Consider the following 15,413-nt stretch of genomic DNA (forward strand, 5'->3'; position numbering starts at 1 on the left):
CTAAGAGTAAAAAGAAATGATAGATATAATGAAAATATTCGATAAAAAGTACGTTCAAGGATTATTTTAGATTTGCAAAAATAAAACATTATTATATACTATATGTACATATGAGATGACTTTGTATCTAGCTATATATATTATGTACATATAAAAAAAAAAAAAAAAAAAGAATAAAATATAAATAATTATCCCCCGAGAAAGAAATGAAAAATATATATTTCATTTGAAAAGAAATACTCTTCAAAATAAATAAATTGAATTTTATATCGTCGTTGATTTCGTAAAATTTTACATAACTTGACCCAATTATAATGAAAAGGATTAACGCATAATACTATTATTAAAACATGGTGGGCGGCTTTTGAACTTTTGTGTTAACAAAAAAAAGATAATGATTAAAAAAAAAGAAAAAGAAAATTAAATAAGAAAAAAAGAAAAACATAGTAAATAGGTGAAGTTTATATGCAGCGATTATGAATAAAGATGAGTGGGTAGAAGATTGATGGCAAAGGCTTAATACCTTCTCTAAGAAAAAGATTTTCAACGAGAAAATAAGAAAGAGAACGAACGAACGTTCGTTCGTTCAAGAAAGAAAGAGAGAGAGAGAGAGAGAATGAAAATGAAAAATTAACTTCTCGTTGCTTATCGTTATTTATAGTCCCTTCTATCGTATCTCGAATCGAAACTTTTGCGATCGATACCGGTTGATAATTTTACGAAGGCTAACAAAATAAATTAAAATTAAAAAACAAAAGAAAAGAAAAAAAAAAAAAGGAAAGAAAAACAAAAATCAAATAAATAAATAAATAAATAAATAAATAAAATGTAAGAAAGAAAGAAAGAAAGAAGAAACGAAACAGAAGTTGAAAGAAGAAAAGAAAAAAGAAAAAAAAAAAGAAAGAAAGAAAGAAGAAACGGCGGAGGCCGAAATGCCCCCGGCATTTACCAATTTAGAAGGGGAAAAATTGCAGTGCAAAGTTTAGATAACAGAATGGAGCGCTCCTTCAAAACCGGTTTTCGAGTCGCGAGGATCTCTGCAGCACGAACGTGAAACGAGTTTAATCGGAAACACATGTTTAAATACGTTTATGTATAGGTATGCACATATTTCAACTTATTCACGAACACATTCATTTACCTTCCTTTTCGTTCGTCTCACCTTTTCTTTTTTTTTTCTTCTTCTTCTTCTTCTTTATTTCTTTATTTCTTTCTTTCCATTCCTCGATTTAGCGATAAGTTGAAAAAAGAAAAAAAAAGAAACAAAACAAAATAAAAAAGAAAGAAATAAAGAGAGAGAGAGAGAAACAAGGTATAAGGGAATAAGATTGTGCCAAGTAATTATAAAAGGAAATTATTTGCTTTAATTAGAATGGCATGGAAGGATACCGTTTATGATTATACTTTAGATTAACATTTTTCAATCGTCGATCATTTTTATAATCATAGTTAGATTAATGTTTAAATTTGGTTATGATTATGATTATGATTATTATTGTTATTATTATTATTATTATTATTGATAATGATGATTTTATAGGATGTCGCGTGTGCGTGCGTGTATGTGTTAATATTATGTTAGTTGAATGTGAAATTAATTATGCAGATGAATGGTAATATGTTTGGTATGTAAATTTTTTACGATGTTTTTCTTACTCATTCTTGATATTTCTTCGGTGTTATTTAGCAGTTAAAAAATCTATGCGTGGTTGCGTTAAATAATATATAATATGTATTTATAATAATTTTCCTATTAATCACTTTGATTTATTATATCGTATAATATTATATTATGCATTATTCTTATATTATAGAATATTATGTAATATTACTATATATACATATTCTATACTATATAATAATGATACTATAGAATAATATATTAAATAATATTATATTATAGTATAATACTACATTAAACTCTTCGTTGAATTTGTATTATTTCTATATTAATCAATTAATATTAGAAATAAATTAAATCACTTATAGGTAAGCAAATGAATATTTTATTTATTCTTCTCTTATTTCCCCTTTTTTCTTTTCGTTGATCGAATTTTATTGATCTAATCAACTTCCTTTACTTCCGAAATCAGTTCTTTGACGATCGTATAACGATTTCTCGTAGCACGAAAGTACTTCAATGGAGGACGTTCAACTTATTCTCCTTTTATTTTCTTTTACTTCTTTCATTTTTCTTTTTCTTTTTCCTTTTTCCTTTTTCCTTTTTCGTAGTCTATCTCCATTAGAAAGACAAGAACGAACGAGGATGAGGGATGAGGTTTAGAAAAGGTGGAGATTGAAGTAATGATGGTGATGGTGGTGATGGTGGTGGTGATGGTGGTGGATAAGGAGAAAAAGGAGGAGGAATAGGACATGGACTACTCGAACGAAGAAGCAAATTTCATCGAATCGTACTTAGAACTTTGAATTATATCAACTCCTCGTTAAAAGTCCTACTTGTGATACCAGTCACGATGAAATTTGTAGTCCCTCGAGAACCTATCTCATTATTCACTGATTTCCTTGTTACATTTAATTAAACTATTACAATCATTATTATTATTATTATTATATTTGTTATTTTAATCAATGCTAATTATACTCGTGAATTTGTATTAAAGATAATTATTTATCCAAATTTATTATTTATAATTGATAAGATAAAAGAAACAAAAATGTAATTGCCTTGAAATTTCGCGAATATGATTTTACAACATAATTTATATTTATAATTATATAAAAGTACTTAATTATTCTTGAATAATGAAATTTGATTATTTCGTAAACACAGTGGATATGCGTACGATGAGATTATAGTAAAAGTTCTTTTATGGCATAATTGAAAAATGTAATTATCTTTGAATAATGAAATTTAATTATTCTACAAATACAATGATGCACCCTGTAAAAAATGTTATTTTGTCATAAACATTTTTCTATCTTTTTTCTTTATAATATAATTAATCAACGTTATTATCGTACGTAAATATTTAGCAAATACTTTAGTAAAGAATATTTATGGATTAAAAAAAAAGGATAAAAGGTTTTTCTCTACGAGAAAAACACAATAATCGAAATCTCGTATACGTAAAAACGAGTCAAAAAATGTCCATATAATGCGATAAAGAATAATAAAAAAATACGCTGCGTTTGTAAAAATGAAATTGAAACTAAAAAAAGTGTATGCCATGTAGGAAGGTATAATTGAAGCTTGTAGGAAATATCGTGACCTTTAATTATGTGGTTTGGAAATGAAAAGTAACGAAACTTTTATCCGATAAGTTTAATTAAAATTTTCGCATTGAACGAATAGTACCATTTTCTCTTCATCCATAACTTCTTCTTCTCTCTTTTTTCTATTTTATTTTTTTAAATTTACTTTATTAATTATCAGTATTTCATAGCAAAGAATTAAGCTCGAGGGGACAACGTTTAAATATAATTAAATATTTTTTAATTTCGTTACAACGATTATTTTAATCCCTTTTTGTCTCGCGTTGTGTTATAAAAAGTGAGAATATTATTTTTCTTTCTTTTGTTCTCACAAACGAAATGAACAATATTTTTTTCTCTTTATTCTCAAAATACGCGCGAGCAAAAGATACAATTAATTACTTTCCGAAATATTAATTAAATTCAACATCGAATGCTTTTAGTCGAAGAGAATAATATATTACGGAAACATGTTTATAATTAATAAGGTTTGGAAAATGACGAAAAGCAATTTTGATTAATATGCTGATTAATTTTAACGAATATACGCTGACGATGTATTTCCATTTTGAATTCATTTGCCCAAAATAAATTACTCGACAAATTTAAAACTCAAGAAGGTTCTAAATCGCATTGAAAATATCTTTTACAAGAATATGTAATGATTTTAATATTTAAAGTAAGATTTGGGATACAAGTAAATACGATCAACGAAATCATTATAGGATATGAGATTAATTACTTTCCGAACAAAGCGAATATTTTTAATTGAACAATTTTTCTATAGAAATAAATCATCAATTAAAAATTGTTTTGCACGAATGATTGTATGAATTTATTCGCGTTTGTAATTACAAGTTAAACAATGTCATCAATTTCCTATTATTTCGCACATCAAACGGTAAAACAATTTAATGATTCAACGAATGGCGTAAATATTTCGTAAAAGGACTCGCTAACGATACTACTTTGAAATAATTCACGAAGATATAGTTTCCTCTCGGAACAACAAGGTATTGAATTCAAACGATTTCATCGATTTATTTTCATAAAAATAAACGATTCCATTCGAATTTTATTATTCCAATTATATATATATATATAAAAACATCAACAAAGAATTTTCTTTTATCTTTATATTTTTTCAATGCAAATAAAAATCATTTCATTTATTCTACAATTAGGTTTCATTTTTGCATTACATCGAGAGAACAGTTCAGTGAATCAGAAATGAAAAAAAAAAAAGAAAAAAAAAAAAAAAAATTGGAAAAATAAAAGAAAAGAAAAACGATGTACGTACGAGAGAGATACTTTCTTTTTTTTCTCCCACTTAAAAATAATTACGACAAGAAAAATTAAATGTACGCGTGGGGTGTAAAAGAAAAAGAGATAAAAAAACATAAGCACGATTATTGTCACATTAATATTAATATTATTATTATCATCATAATAATATATAAAGCAAGAAAAACAAAACAACATAATATAATTATTAAATAAAATAATTGCAAAACTTTATATCTTTTCTTTAATATTATACGAGAAAATTGTATAGAAAATCATTAAAGTTCCGATGGTAAATCAGTTTAACACCACTCAACGAGCCATTTTAATTACATCACGTCGTACATGAACGATAATATTGGTTAAAGTTTGAAAGCTCTCTATCTTGTTCTTTCTTTTTTTTCTCTCTCCCTCTCTCTCACACACACACATACACTCTCACTTTTTAAAAGTCACGAGATATAAAAGCTCATCTATGCGATCGAATAAAAATCAATAATGAGTATAATTCTAAAAATAATAATATCGTACGTTCGATACGACACAACGTTGGAAAGAGAGAGAGAGAGAAATATAGGGGTAGATGGAGGAGGAGGAGGGGGGGGGGAGAGAATAAAATAAAAATAAAAGAGTGCAAGTAAATTGTGCATATTTTACTAGAATCATTTGATTCCTATTTAAAAACTAAAAGAAAGAGAATAAATTCAAACGATGTTAAAAGCCAACAGTCCGAATAAAGGCGTCCTCGCCCCCTCACGCTAAGTCCCTGAGAAAAGAGATGAATCGAACTTTCCATTCAGTTCGGGTTCATCAATCACGTCAATTACACGCGACGCACTGTCGATTCGCGATAAAACCACCACCACAAACATTCCCATCTTCGTCGTTGTCGTTGTCGTGTTTGTTGTTATATATAAGAACCGGAAAAAGATAACAAAACGATTCGTTCAATATGTTACCGCCTACATATAATACGAGAAATTTTAGACGAGTTTTAATATCGATATTTATGGTTCCTTGATCGATCTACAATGACTTGTTAAAATTACACCATGTATACACTTAGATATTTTTTTATGATTATTATTATAGTTTAATATCAATGATTCGTGTAAAATGTATAATTGAACGATATTTTATTTGGTTTTTATTTTGATTAAAAAATCGACACATGTTTAGGCAGTTTTTTTGTTAATTTAAAAAAAAAAAAAAAAAAAAAAAATAAATTTACCGGAACGAATAATGATTTTATTTAACGACGTTAAAATTTGATATGAGATTTGATAACGATGAAATAAATAACACAATTGACGTATAATTTATTTTTAAAATAATTTTATAATTTATTAAAATAAAACGAAAAATTAAAATAATTAATATTTGGTCTTTATTTTTAAAAATTATATTCACAGTTTGTATAAACAACTAATAAGACTTGGTTTACTTTTTATTATTTTCATTCATTTTTTTTTCTTTATTCAACGCCAATTTAATATTCACTTTTTATACAAAAAAAAAAATATTTCTGAACCCTTAAACTCGAAAGATATATCCTAATAAACAAAACAATTAAATAAATAATCAATTTATATATATATATATGTATCCTATGTAAATTAATAGGATTTTTCTTGTACCTTTTAGAAATAATTACGTAGCAAACAACCAAATGAAACCGTATAGGGTGACCTTAATTGACGATGTCTCGACGAAACGACGGCAACCCCAAAAATTTCAGACCGACACCATACGGTCGAGTCTAAGGGGTTGATCTATAGCGTTCTTTTGCATCCCCTATCAACTAAGAGAACTTTTTGTTCGAATTCATTCTACCGATTTTTTCCCTGACTTTAGTCTCTCTCTGTTCTTTCTTTTTTAAAATAAAATATTATATATAAATAATTAAGATTTAATATAATATTAATTAAATCGAATGATTAAAATATTTTGAATATACATATATAGTAAATCTTAATTAATCACTTAGATTCGCGAAACAATGTAGATTGATCAATTTCTTTTTTTTTTTCTATATAAAATTTAATTAAAAGATTACGATGCATTAAGATAGAGTAATATTTTGTCTTTTTTCTCACCTTCTCTGATAATATGATGACATTAATAATATGACATTAATAATACAAAAAGAACTAAAGAAAAAAACTTAATTATTCTAAGTTAGTTTTTACATTAAAGTTGTAAAGATTATTATCGGAACTTGAGGTAAAACCCCCTCTGTAGAAAGTAGTTGTATATTTGTATAAATTATACTTTTACGAGTCTTTCATAGAGATTAAGAAAATATCGAAATGGAAAGAAAATGGAACATAACGTTGAACCAGTGTTGATAGCAACCATCCGACGCCAATAGTGTTGGTAATGGCACGAAGTGGGAGGAGGAGTTACGAAAGGAAGGGAAAATTGTTTGGATACATCGAAGTATACAACAAAAAAGTATAAAACTTCAAGAGATTAGAATCGTGTATTTCCAGTTTGAAAATTGGATTAAAAATATTAAAATTATTTATTGGACTTTCTTAAAGTTAAATATGCATATACTGTTTAGAATATAATCGCGATTAGTTTATTATTATACAATATACAAAAAAAAAAATTAATAATTAAAAATACAAAAGTTATGCCCAAAAATAAAATCTTGTTTTAAAAATTCTATCTTCTATAAGAATTTAATCTCAATTAGTTAATAATATTTATTTGAACTTTGGATATATCTTAGCAGAAAAAAAGAATATTAATAAATAAACAATTATAATTTTAATAGACGAGCAGAAAATAATTTGTTATGACCAATAACTTTTGTTTATCCCATTGCATATCGATTAAAAAATAAAAGACAAAAAAATATGTATGTGTGTGTGATACTAATTTAATATATAAGATTATTTATTATTTTAATATTATAATCACAAATATTTTGGAACAATTTAAATGATTTAAATCCATTGAAAAGATTCTAGCAATGATAACGATAAGAAACCGAGGTCGAGAGTCAACGAACCATTTGTTACCGGTGGTGATCGATAAAGTAGAAAGCTTTTTTATCCGTCGAGTTTGCGCGCCCTAATGCAATGGAGAAAACAGAAAAGGGTGTACAAGCAGAAGACGCGACCCTTTCCAACATATAACTCGACAAAAGAAGCGGGAATAAAGCAAGTTAAGGGTCACCTCGACAAATACGAGCCGACATTATATTTATATTCTCTCTCTATCTCTCTTTCTATTTTTTTCTTGACTCGTGCGTGAGATTGCCTTTTAATAACAACCCCCATACCGGTCTATTACGCTTCGTATATCCAAGGTAAACCCCCCGCTGCGTTATGTTATAAAAGAGGGACCCAAATATATTATACAGGGTGTTTCAAAATAATTAATATGATTGAATGAACCTTTTATTTCTTATTTCAGCGTACCGAAATAATTCCTAAAATTATGTTTCACATATTTTGGGATATTCTGTATAAATACGATGACCGGATCTAATTTAATCTCGTTTAATTTTCTACTTATTTTTGTTAAGCAATTAATTCAAGTATTTATATATCCAAAAAAAAAGAAAAAGAAAAAGCGTGCTCGTGATATTTTAATTATGGAACGTTGTGAAACGTTTTAATTTCTGTGACAGATTAATAATAAAAAAAAAAAAAAAAATGCTATTACTTCGATTCTATTGTTGTTTGTAAGAAACAAAATATTACGCATGCCTTATTGATAATTTACGTTGTTTGCTTGCCCGGGATATTGCAGTGGTGTTCCATATTAGGTACAGTTACCCTATATACATATGTATATATGTATGTACTAGTATTATTTACTAATATATAATACGTGACAGAAAGTTATATGAATTTTTTGGCACACATTTGTAAAACCAACGTCGTAATATATATATATATATATATATATATATATATATATATATATATATATATATATACACGTATATAAAATGTGAATCTTGATATCTCGGGAGCGAGCGAGCGGAATTTTATTTATATTCTATGTATAGTTATATTAAAATCGATTACGACCAGGCACGAATCTGTTATATTAGCTCTTCTCGAATAATAAAATAAAAGTAAAATGAAAAATGAATAATGATTTTAATTAACGACTGTTGAGGTAGAATATAAAACGAATTGGGAAACGCGAAATGAAGATTAACGATAACAATAATAATACCAATAATAACGATATTAATAATAATAATAATAATAATATTAATATTGAAGAGAAAAAAAGAGAGAGAGAGAGAGAGAAAATAATTAATTAAAATATTCGCGCAACGTACGTAAATATCGTTTAATTAATTAATTAATTAAATCCCTAGATTAATGAGAAAAATGTAGAAAAAAATTGGAAAAGAAGAAAGAAAGGGGACTTACCTCTCCGTGTGTGTCCCTACGACCATCCGGGGTGTTCTCCGGAAGGAAATAGAGCCGTAACGATGCCAAAGGTTGATTTGGTCCGCGGCTGTCCATCCAAAGTAACTGAAGTTCACCGATGCTGACGAGGTCGGCGTCACTCCAAAGTTTCGTCAGGAAGAAATTACCAAGCCGAAGGACTCGTCCATTTCCTATTCTAACGGCTTTATAGAATGTGTAAGGGCCGTGGCTGAAGCAAGCACCGCCCAGCAACTACAATAACACAATAATCAATATTTTATTTGATTAATATTCAATTTATCATACGAAACGCGATATCAAATTTCATATTTCGTATTTTCAATTGTATTTTACATTTTCATTTTATAGATTTTCTTTATTTATATGTTAGGATAATAATAATAATAATAATTTAATTAATATTTAAACCCCAGTTAACCGAATTCATTATTATTTTTCGTTTAATTGTAATTTCATATATCGATCCTCGTTAACTGTACACTTTCCTTTTGATTTTGTTTGTTTTTAATTATTGAGAGAAAAAAACAAAATATACACCCACAACGTCCGCAATAGAAACTCTTAAACAGAATATCGGTATTTATTTCAGTTGTCAGTATTATTTCAGTTTTGGTAATAACGGTTGGCAAAAATACCGGTTTCACGAGAAAACCACAGAGCAAAATACCGATATTCCAAAAATACCGGTATCAAGTTTCCCTGTTTACAAGCATCGTAAATATTCGTTTCTTTTCTTATTTCCGTAATATTTCTAATCTTTCATGTAACTTTTGTTGTAATTTTTTTAAATAAACGTTAACTATAAAAACAAAAGTTTCATTATATCCGATCAAAACATTTTTCGTAACAATTTAAAGAAAAAAAAGAAAGAAATATAATTTACTGCCACTTCATTTTCTCAAGTTATAGAATAAAAATTATTATTATTATTATTATTAAAAAAAAAAAAAAAAAAGATTAATAGCCAATAAAAACGGATGTATTTTATTAAACGACAATTTCTCTCTCTCTCTCTCTCTCTCTTTTAATACTCCACAAATTATTTTTCTTCTTAGTTAGAAATTGAAAATTTGATAAACCCTTCTTCATAAATATTCTCTTTCCTTTTTTTTTTTTTCTTTTTTTTTTTCTTTTCTCCAATAAATAAAAGTAATTATTTTCTTTGCACGTAAATTATTTCATACTATATTTCTTTTACTAAATCACATAAATGCACACACACCTACATACAGAAAGAATACTAACCATTATTCTTAAAGAATATTAATCTCATTTTCCTGGAAATCGATAGAATATTTTCCGAGTGTTTTAACGATGGCTCCTAAGTAAAAGTTATCCTTTACTACCCTCACTTTTGCACACACCCCTATTCCTTTTCTCTCTCTCCCTCACACACATATACACAAACACATATAGACTACTCCCTTTTCTCGAATAACGCGGCACAGGATAAATTTTGTCGTAGTACAGCAAGCAACGTGGCGGATACGCTCGACAAAACTGTGCCGTCGGTTCAAGATAAAAAGAAAGTACTGGAAAAGTAGAAGTAGGAGTAAAAGGAAAAAAGGTAAGAAGAAGAGAAAAAAAAAAAATACAAGAATAAAGAAGAAAAAAAAAGAAAAAGGAAAACGAAAAGGAAGAAGAAGAAGAAGAAGTTGAAAAAAAAAAGAGAAAAGAAAAGAAAAATGATTTTCGTGGAAAGTCCTCTTTTTCCCCCTTTTTATACTCAACCCTTATTCGATTTTCTCGTGACAATATTTTTTCGTATTACGGATATTAGAGAGAAAAAGAAAGAGAGAAGAGAAAGAGAGAGAGAGAGAGAGAGAGTTCGAATGGCAAGTTATTTCTGTCGATCCGATAACTCGCATCGTATGCACGTTCTATAAAAGACTTTCTTCTTCTTCTTCTTCTTTCTTCTTTCTTTCTTTCTTTCTTTCTTTCTTTCATTCCTTCTAAAGTCTAACTTTATAAACCGGAGCTAAGAAGAGATGAGTATTAAAGCGATACTAAGGTATATATTTGTATATACTTTCTTATCGATTACTTCTCAAATAGAAGGGCATTTTATAAAAAAAGCAGTAATAATAAATATTTACTTGACAGAAATACTGTTTACTTATACTTTTGTCAATAAAAATAAATTATAAAATAAAATAAAATAAAATAATATAATATAATATATATAGAGTCCTTATTACTCTACTTTTAAAATGGGTTTAAGAGGAAAATAATATAATATAATATAATATAATATTATAAGATAATATATAATATAATTTAATTTAATTAAAATATAGAAGAAATAAAGAAAAGGGAATGAAAAATAAAAGTAAACAAAAAAGATAAAAGCGGGGKGGGGGGGGGGAGCAAGGGGGGATTACACGGATGGTAAATTCTTTAATATCATTCTTTTATTTATTTTCCTTTTCCTGTGTTTCTTTTTAAAGAAATCATTTCTCGCACATAGCACACACACACACACACACACACACACTGACAGGCGAGTGAGAAAACGAGGGTCTGCGACTTGAAACCACAGAAATCCAAGGGTGGTTCCCTGGAGGATATTTGCAGGATAACTGACGAAGAAAAAGAAAAAGAAAATGAAAAAGAAAAATAAAAAATAAAAAAAGAAAAAGAGAGAGAGAGAGAGAGAGATGCAACGCTTAAGTGAATCCAGTGCGGACAGCAAAACACAAGAAAAGAGACGAGGTGGTTGCTGCTGCTAAACTCTCTCTCTCTCTCTCTCTCTCTCTCTCACACATCCACACACACACATACACACATGCATATATTTCACATACACAACGACAGAAAGTAACGGTGTGTTTAGCTCTCACTTTGGCAAGTATACGTGAATACATATAAGTATAAGCACACGTATACGTGTCACACACACACGCGCACGGCCTTGCTTCCGATTCGATTGGATGCACCGGTAAACAAGAAAAGAAAAGGAGAAGACGATATGAAGGGTAAAAGATCTGCCGAATATGTGGAAAGAGGAACAACGAATTTTGATATGGAATTTTCGTTAAATTTTCTTCGATTAATAATAGTGGATCGATCATGTTAATGAACTATTTTATTATTTATATAATATCCGTATATTATTTTAATTAAAAGTAATTTAAATAAAAATAATAAACGAATTTAAATTGTTATTAAAAGATGACGCGTTTATAATCAAATTATACGCAATATACGTATATATCATTATATTATATTTAATTATTTTCTATTATTCATTTACTTTTTAATTATAATTGATATTTATTTAAAACTAGAACAGATAATGATGTAAAACTAATTTATTTGAGTGATTATTTTTTTCTTTACATTCACGCGTTTATAATCATATTATTATGATTTATATCGTAAATTATATTAAATTATTTTTTAATCTTAATTCAATTTAATTTTAATGCATATATATATATATATGTATGTATGTGCGCATGCGCGTGCATGTGTATATTTATAATTAGATAACGATTGAAGCTGATAACGATTGAAAGCTGATAATAATTGAATAAATTATTTAGATGGGAATCGATCGATTTAATTAAAATGAGACATCCCATATACGTTTCCTTCGATATTATTATTGTTATTGTTATTATTATTATTATTATTATTACTATTATTATTATTATTATTGTTACCATTGTTACCATTTCCCATCCATTATAGTCAATACAACGACGATCGATGCGTAACGAGTTATTGTACACTAATTGTTAGTACCTGTATATGTACTTACAAACACACGATATTAAAGTTCATAGATAGACCTATGTTGTCTTTATTCTACTATTCAATAATCTATTTTTACGTTAAAATAGAAAATACAATTACGACGACGAGTTGCAATCTCGGATTAAGAAAAAAAAAAGAAAAAAGGGGGATATGAAAAATGTGTTCCAACGATAGAAACGTAAATAACAATGAAAAATAATATAAAACTTGCATTAATAATAATAATAATAATAATAATAATAATAATAATAATAAAACACGAAAGAGGAGACAGGATTAGTTTCTAGAATCGTAGAAATATTAATAAAGACTATAATAAATTATTTAATTAAAACAAACACACACGAATAAACGAATACAATTTTTATTAATGAAAAAAAAATTGTAGATACGAGAAAGCGAGAGAAATAAATACAAAATGTAATTAAAAAACGGAAAAAGAAAAAACCCCCTTTCTTTTTTTTTATTATTATTATTATTTTAAAACAAAAGATAAAGAAGAGGCAACGTGCACACGGAAATTCGTCGATGTGAATTAAAACTTTTGTTGATTATATTAAATAAAACAAGAAAAAAAATATATATAAGCAAACCAAAAAACAAATAGCAGAACGGAACGAACGAACGTACTACGATAAAGGACAAAGTGGAATGGTTAGGGGAGGGGCAACGGAGACAGAGGGTGGGGGTGGGGGAGGGGGTGAAAAACAGAAAAAGAGAGAGAGAGAGAAATGTGGAGCAAGTTTCTTTGCTGTTGAAAATAATTCGTGATTCGATAATACAAATGTTTATTACCCACGCGATAAAAAGTTCCACAAACGAAAGGCCAAACGAACCGTGCACAAGACCCCCGTAGGTACAGTCAGTTTAACAATTTTCCGATCATTCAAAACTTTTTGCTAAACTTAAAACCATCTCCACAAAATCTCATCCCACTTTTTTTTATCTATCCCAACTACTCCTCCCCCTCCTCCTCGCCCCTTCATCCACCACCATCGCCTTCGCTATAACCATAACCCATAGCCCACCATCGTACTCCCCCCATCATTGCCATCGTCATATTTCTCTCTTTCTCTCATTCTTTCTTTCCATCTTCCTTCTTCTCACCCTTTTCTCTTCTTTTTGTTTGTTTGGTTTTCTTTTTTTTGTTGTTGTTGTTTGCGGGAAGGGAAAGACAGAGGGGGGAGGGAGGGTTTTTATTTGTATGCTTTTTTAATTCCCTTTGGTTGTTTCTAAAAAGAAACAAAAACCCAAGATTCAACCGTCAACGCGCGTGATTAACGAAGCGCGCGAGAGCTTCGTAATGCGATTCTGAATAGTTTTCCACGTACACGCGCTATAACATCGGAAATGTGTGTGTAAGAGAGAGAGAGGGAGAGAGGGAGAGGGAGAGAGAGAGAGAGGGAGAGAGAAAGACAAAGACAGAGAGAGAGAGGGAAGAATTATTGTTTGTGAACGGCCAATTACAAGAGAACTGCTATATAGTACAACTTCACAATAAACATTCTCTGTCATGAGTTATAATAAAATGTGTCGTAATAATGCGAGAACGGTGATGCACGTAAAACGTATATATATATATATACGCGTATTGAATATTATTTATTGATTTAGTTATTTATTATTGTATTTACGTATTAAAACGATTTACCGATTTTTACAAATGCAATTTCTTTTTGTTTATTATTATTACAATACTTATGACAACATCTTATTTATTGTATTATATTTTTTTTTTTTTTAATTAATTCTCGTAAAAAAAAATTTTCATTTGTTATTACTTGTTTGTTTTACTCTTTCATAGGAATATCGCATTATTGACATTGATAAAGCGTTCTACTTCTCAATAAAACCTTTAACGTATGAAATATTATTTCCCCCTTATTAATATCTTATTAAATCGATATAATCTTTCTTGAAAAATATTCTTTTTATCTTCATTTTTTATCGAAGTTAATATTATATTAAATAGTTTTCGTTTGAATAAAATTACGTACCGATGAAATGATTATGAAAGTTTTCAGATACATGCTTATATATCTGCATAAACACACGCGCGCGCGCGCGCTCGCGCGTGTTTGTTGGTTTGTTCGGTTGAAATTAAATCTAGATTTATTTTAATTAACGTTGATAAATTAATTTCATATCAATCCCGGCTTTTAAAATAATAAAATGAAAACGAACGGGGAAATGTATTTCAAAATCGCCACCCTATCGCGGGTCAAATTATAAAAATTTATTAAATACGGAATAAATATTAAAATGACAAACGAAAGAGAATTAAAATATTAAAACGAAACACAATAATAATAATAATAATAATAATAAAAGTAAAAATATAAAAATATCCCTGGATATTTGACACGCGAGTTGAAATAGCAAAGAAGAAGGAAAAGATGAAAAAAAGAACGTAGGCATAAAAAAAAAAAAAAAAAAAAAAAAAAGAAAGAAGAAAAAAAAAACAACAAGCTATAAGTAATGATTTAAAAGAAAGAAAAAAACTTATGCGACGGACTGTACGGGCGTCTGCTTTGCAGAGCGAGGAGCTTGTCCATTACTTCCTTTGCTTTATTTATCCGGCCGATTTAAAATTGAACAGATTTCGAGGTAGAAGCGACATGAAATGAAACGAAAATTAAATATATAAATATATTTATATTTAATATATAAATAAATATATTAATATATCCGAAGTGTTATATTAAACTTGTAAGTTCTATTAGAAAGTAATTC

At 28.1% G+C, this 15,413-nt stretch overlaps 1 protein-coding gene across 2 annotated transcripts in view; it reads right to left on the reverse strand.

Moving 5' to 3' along the window:
* The window catches only part of LOC106784722, a 146,894-nt gene that overhangs the window by 98,589 nt on the left and 32,892 nt on the right, over positions 1-15,413 (reverse strand). For both annotated transcript variants that reach the window (XM_014744555.1, XM_014744554.1), the window contains exon 3: positions 8,901-9,152. In XM_014744555.1, the coding sequence (XP_014600041.1) occupies positions 8,901-9,152 (252 nt within the window). The remainder of the gene's footprint in view (positions 1-8,900; positions 9,153-15,413) is intronic.

Source organism: Polistes canadensis, unplaced genomic scaffold (assembly GCF_001313835.1).
Source record: "Polistes canadensis isolate GaletaPanama2010 unplaced genomic scaffold, ASM131383v1 scaffold_39, whole genome shotgun sequence".
Lineage (NCBI taxonomy): Eukaryota > Metazoa > Arthropoda > Insecta > Hymenoptera > Vespidae > Polistes > Polistes canadensis.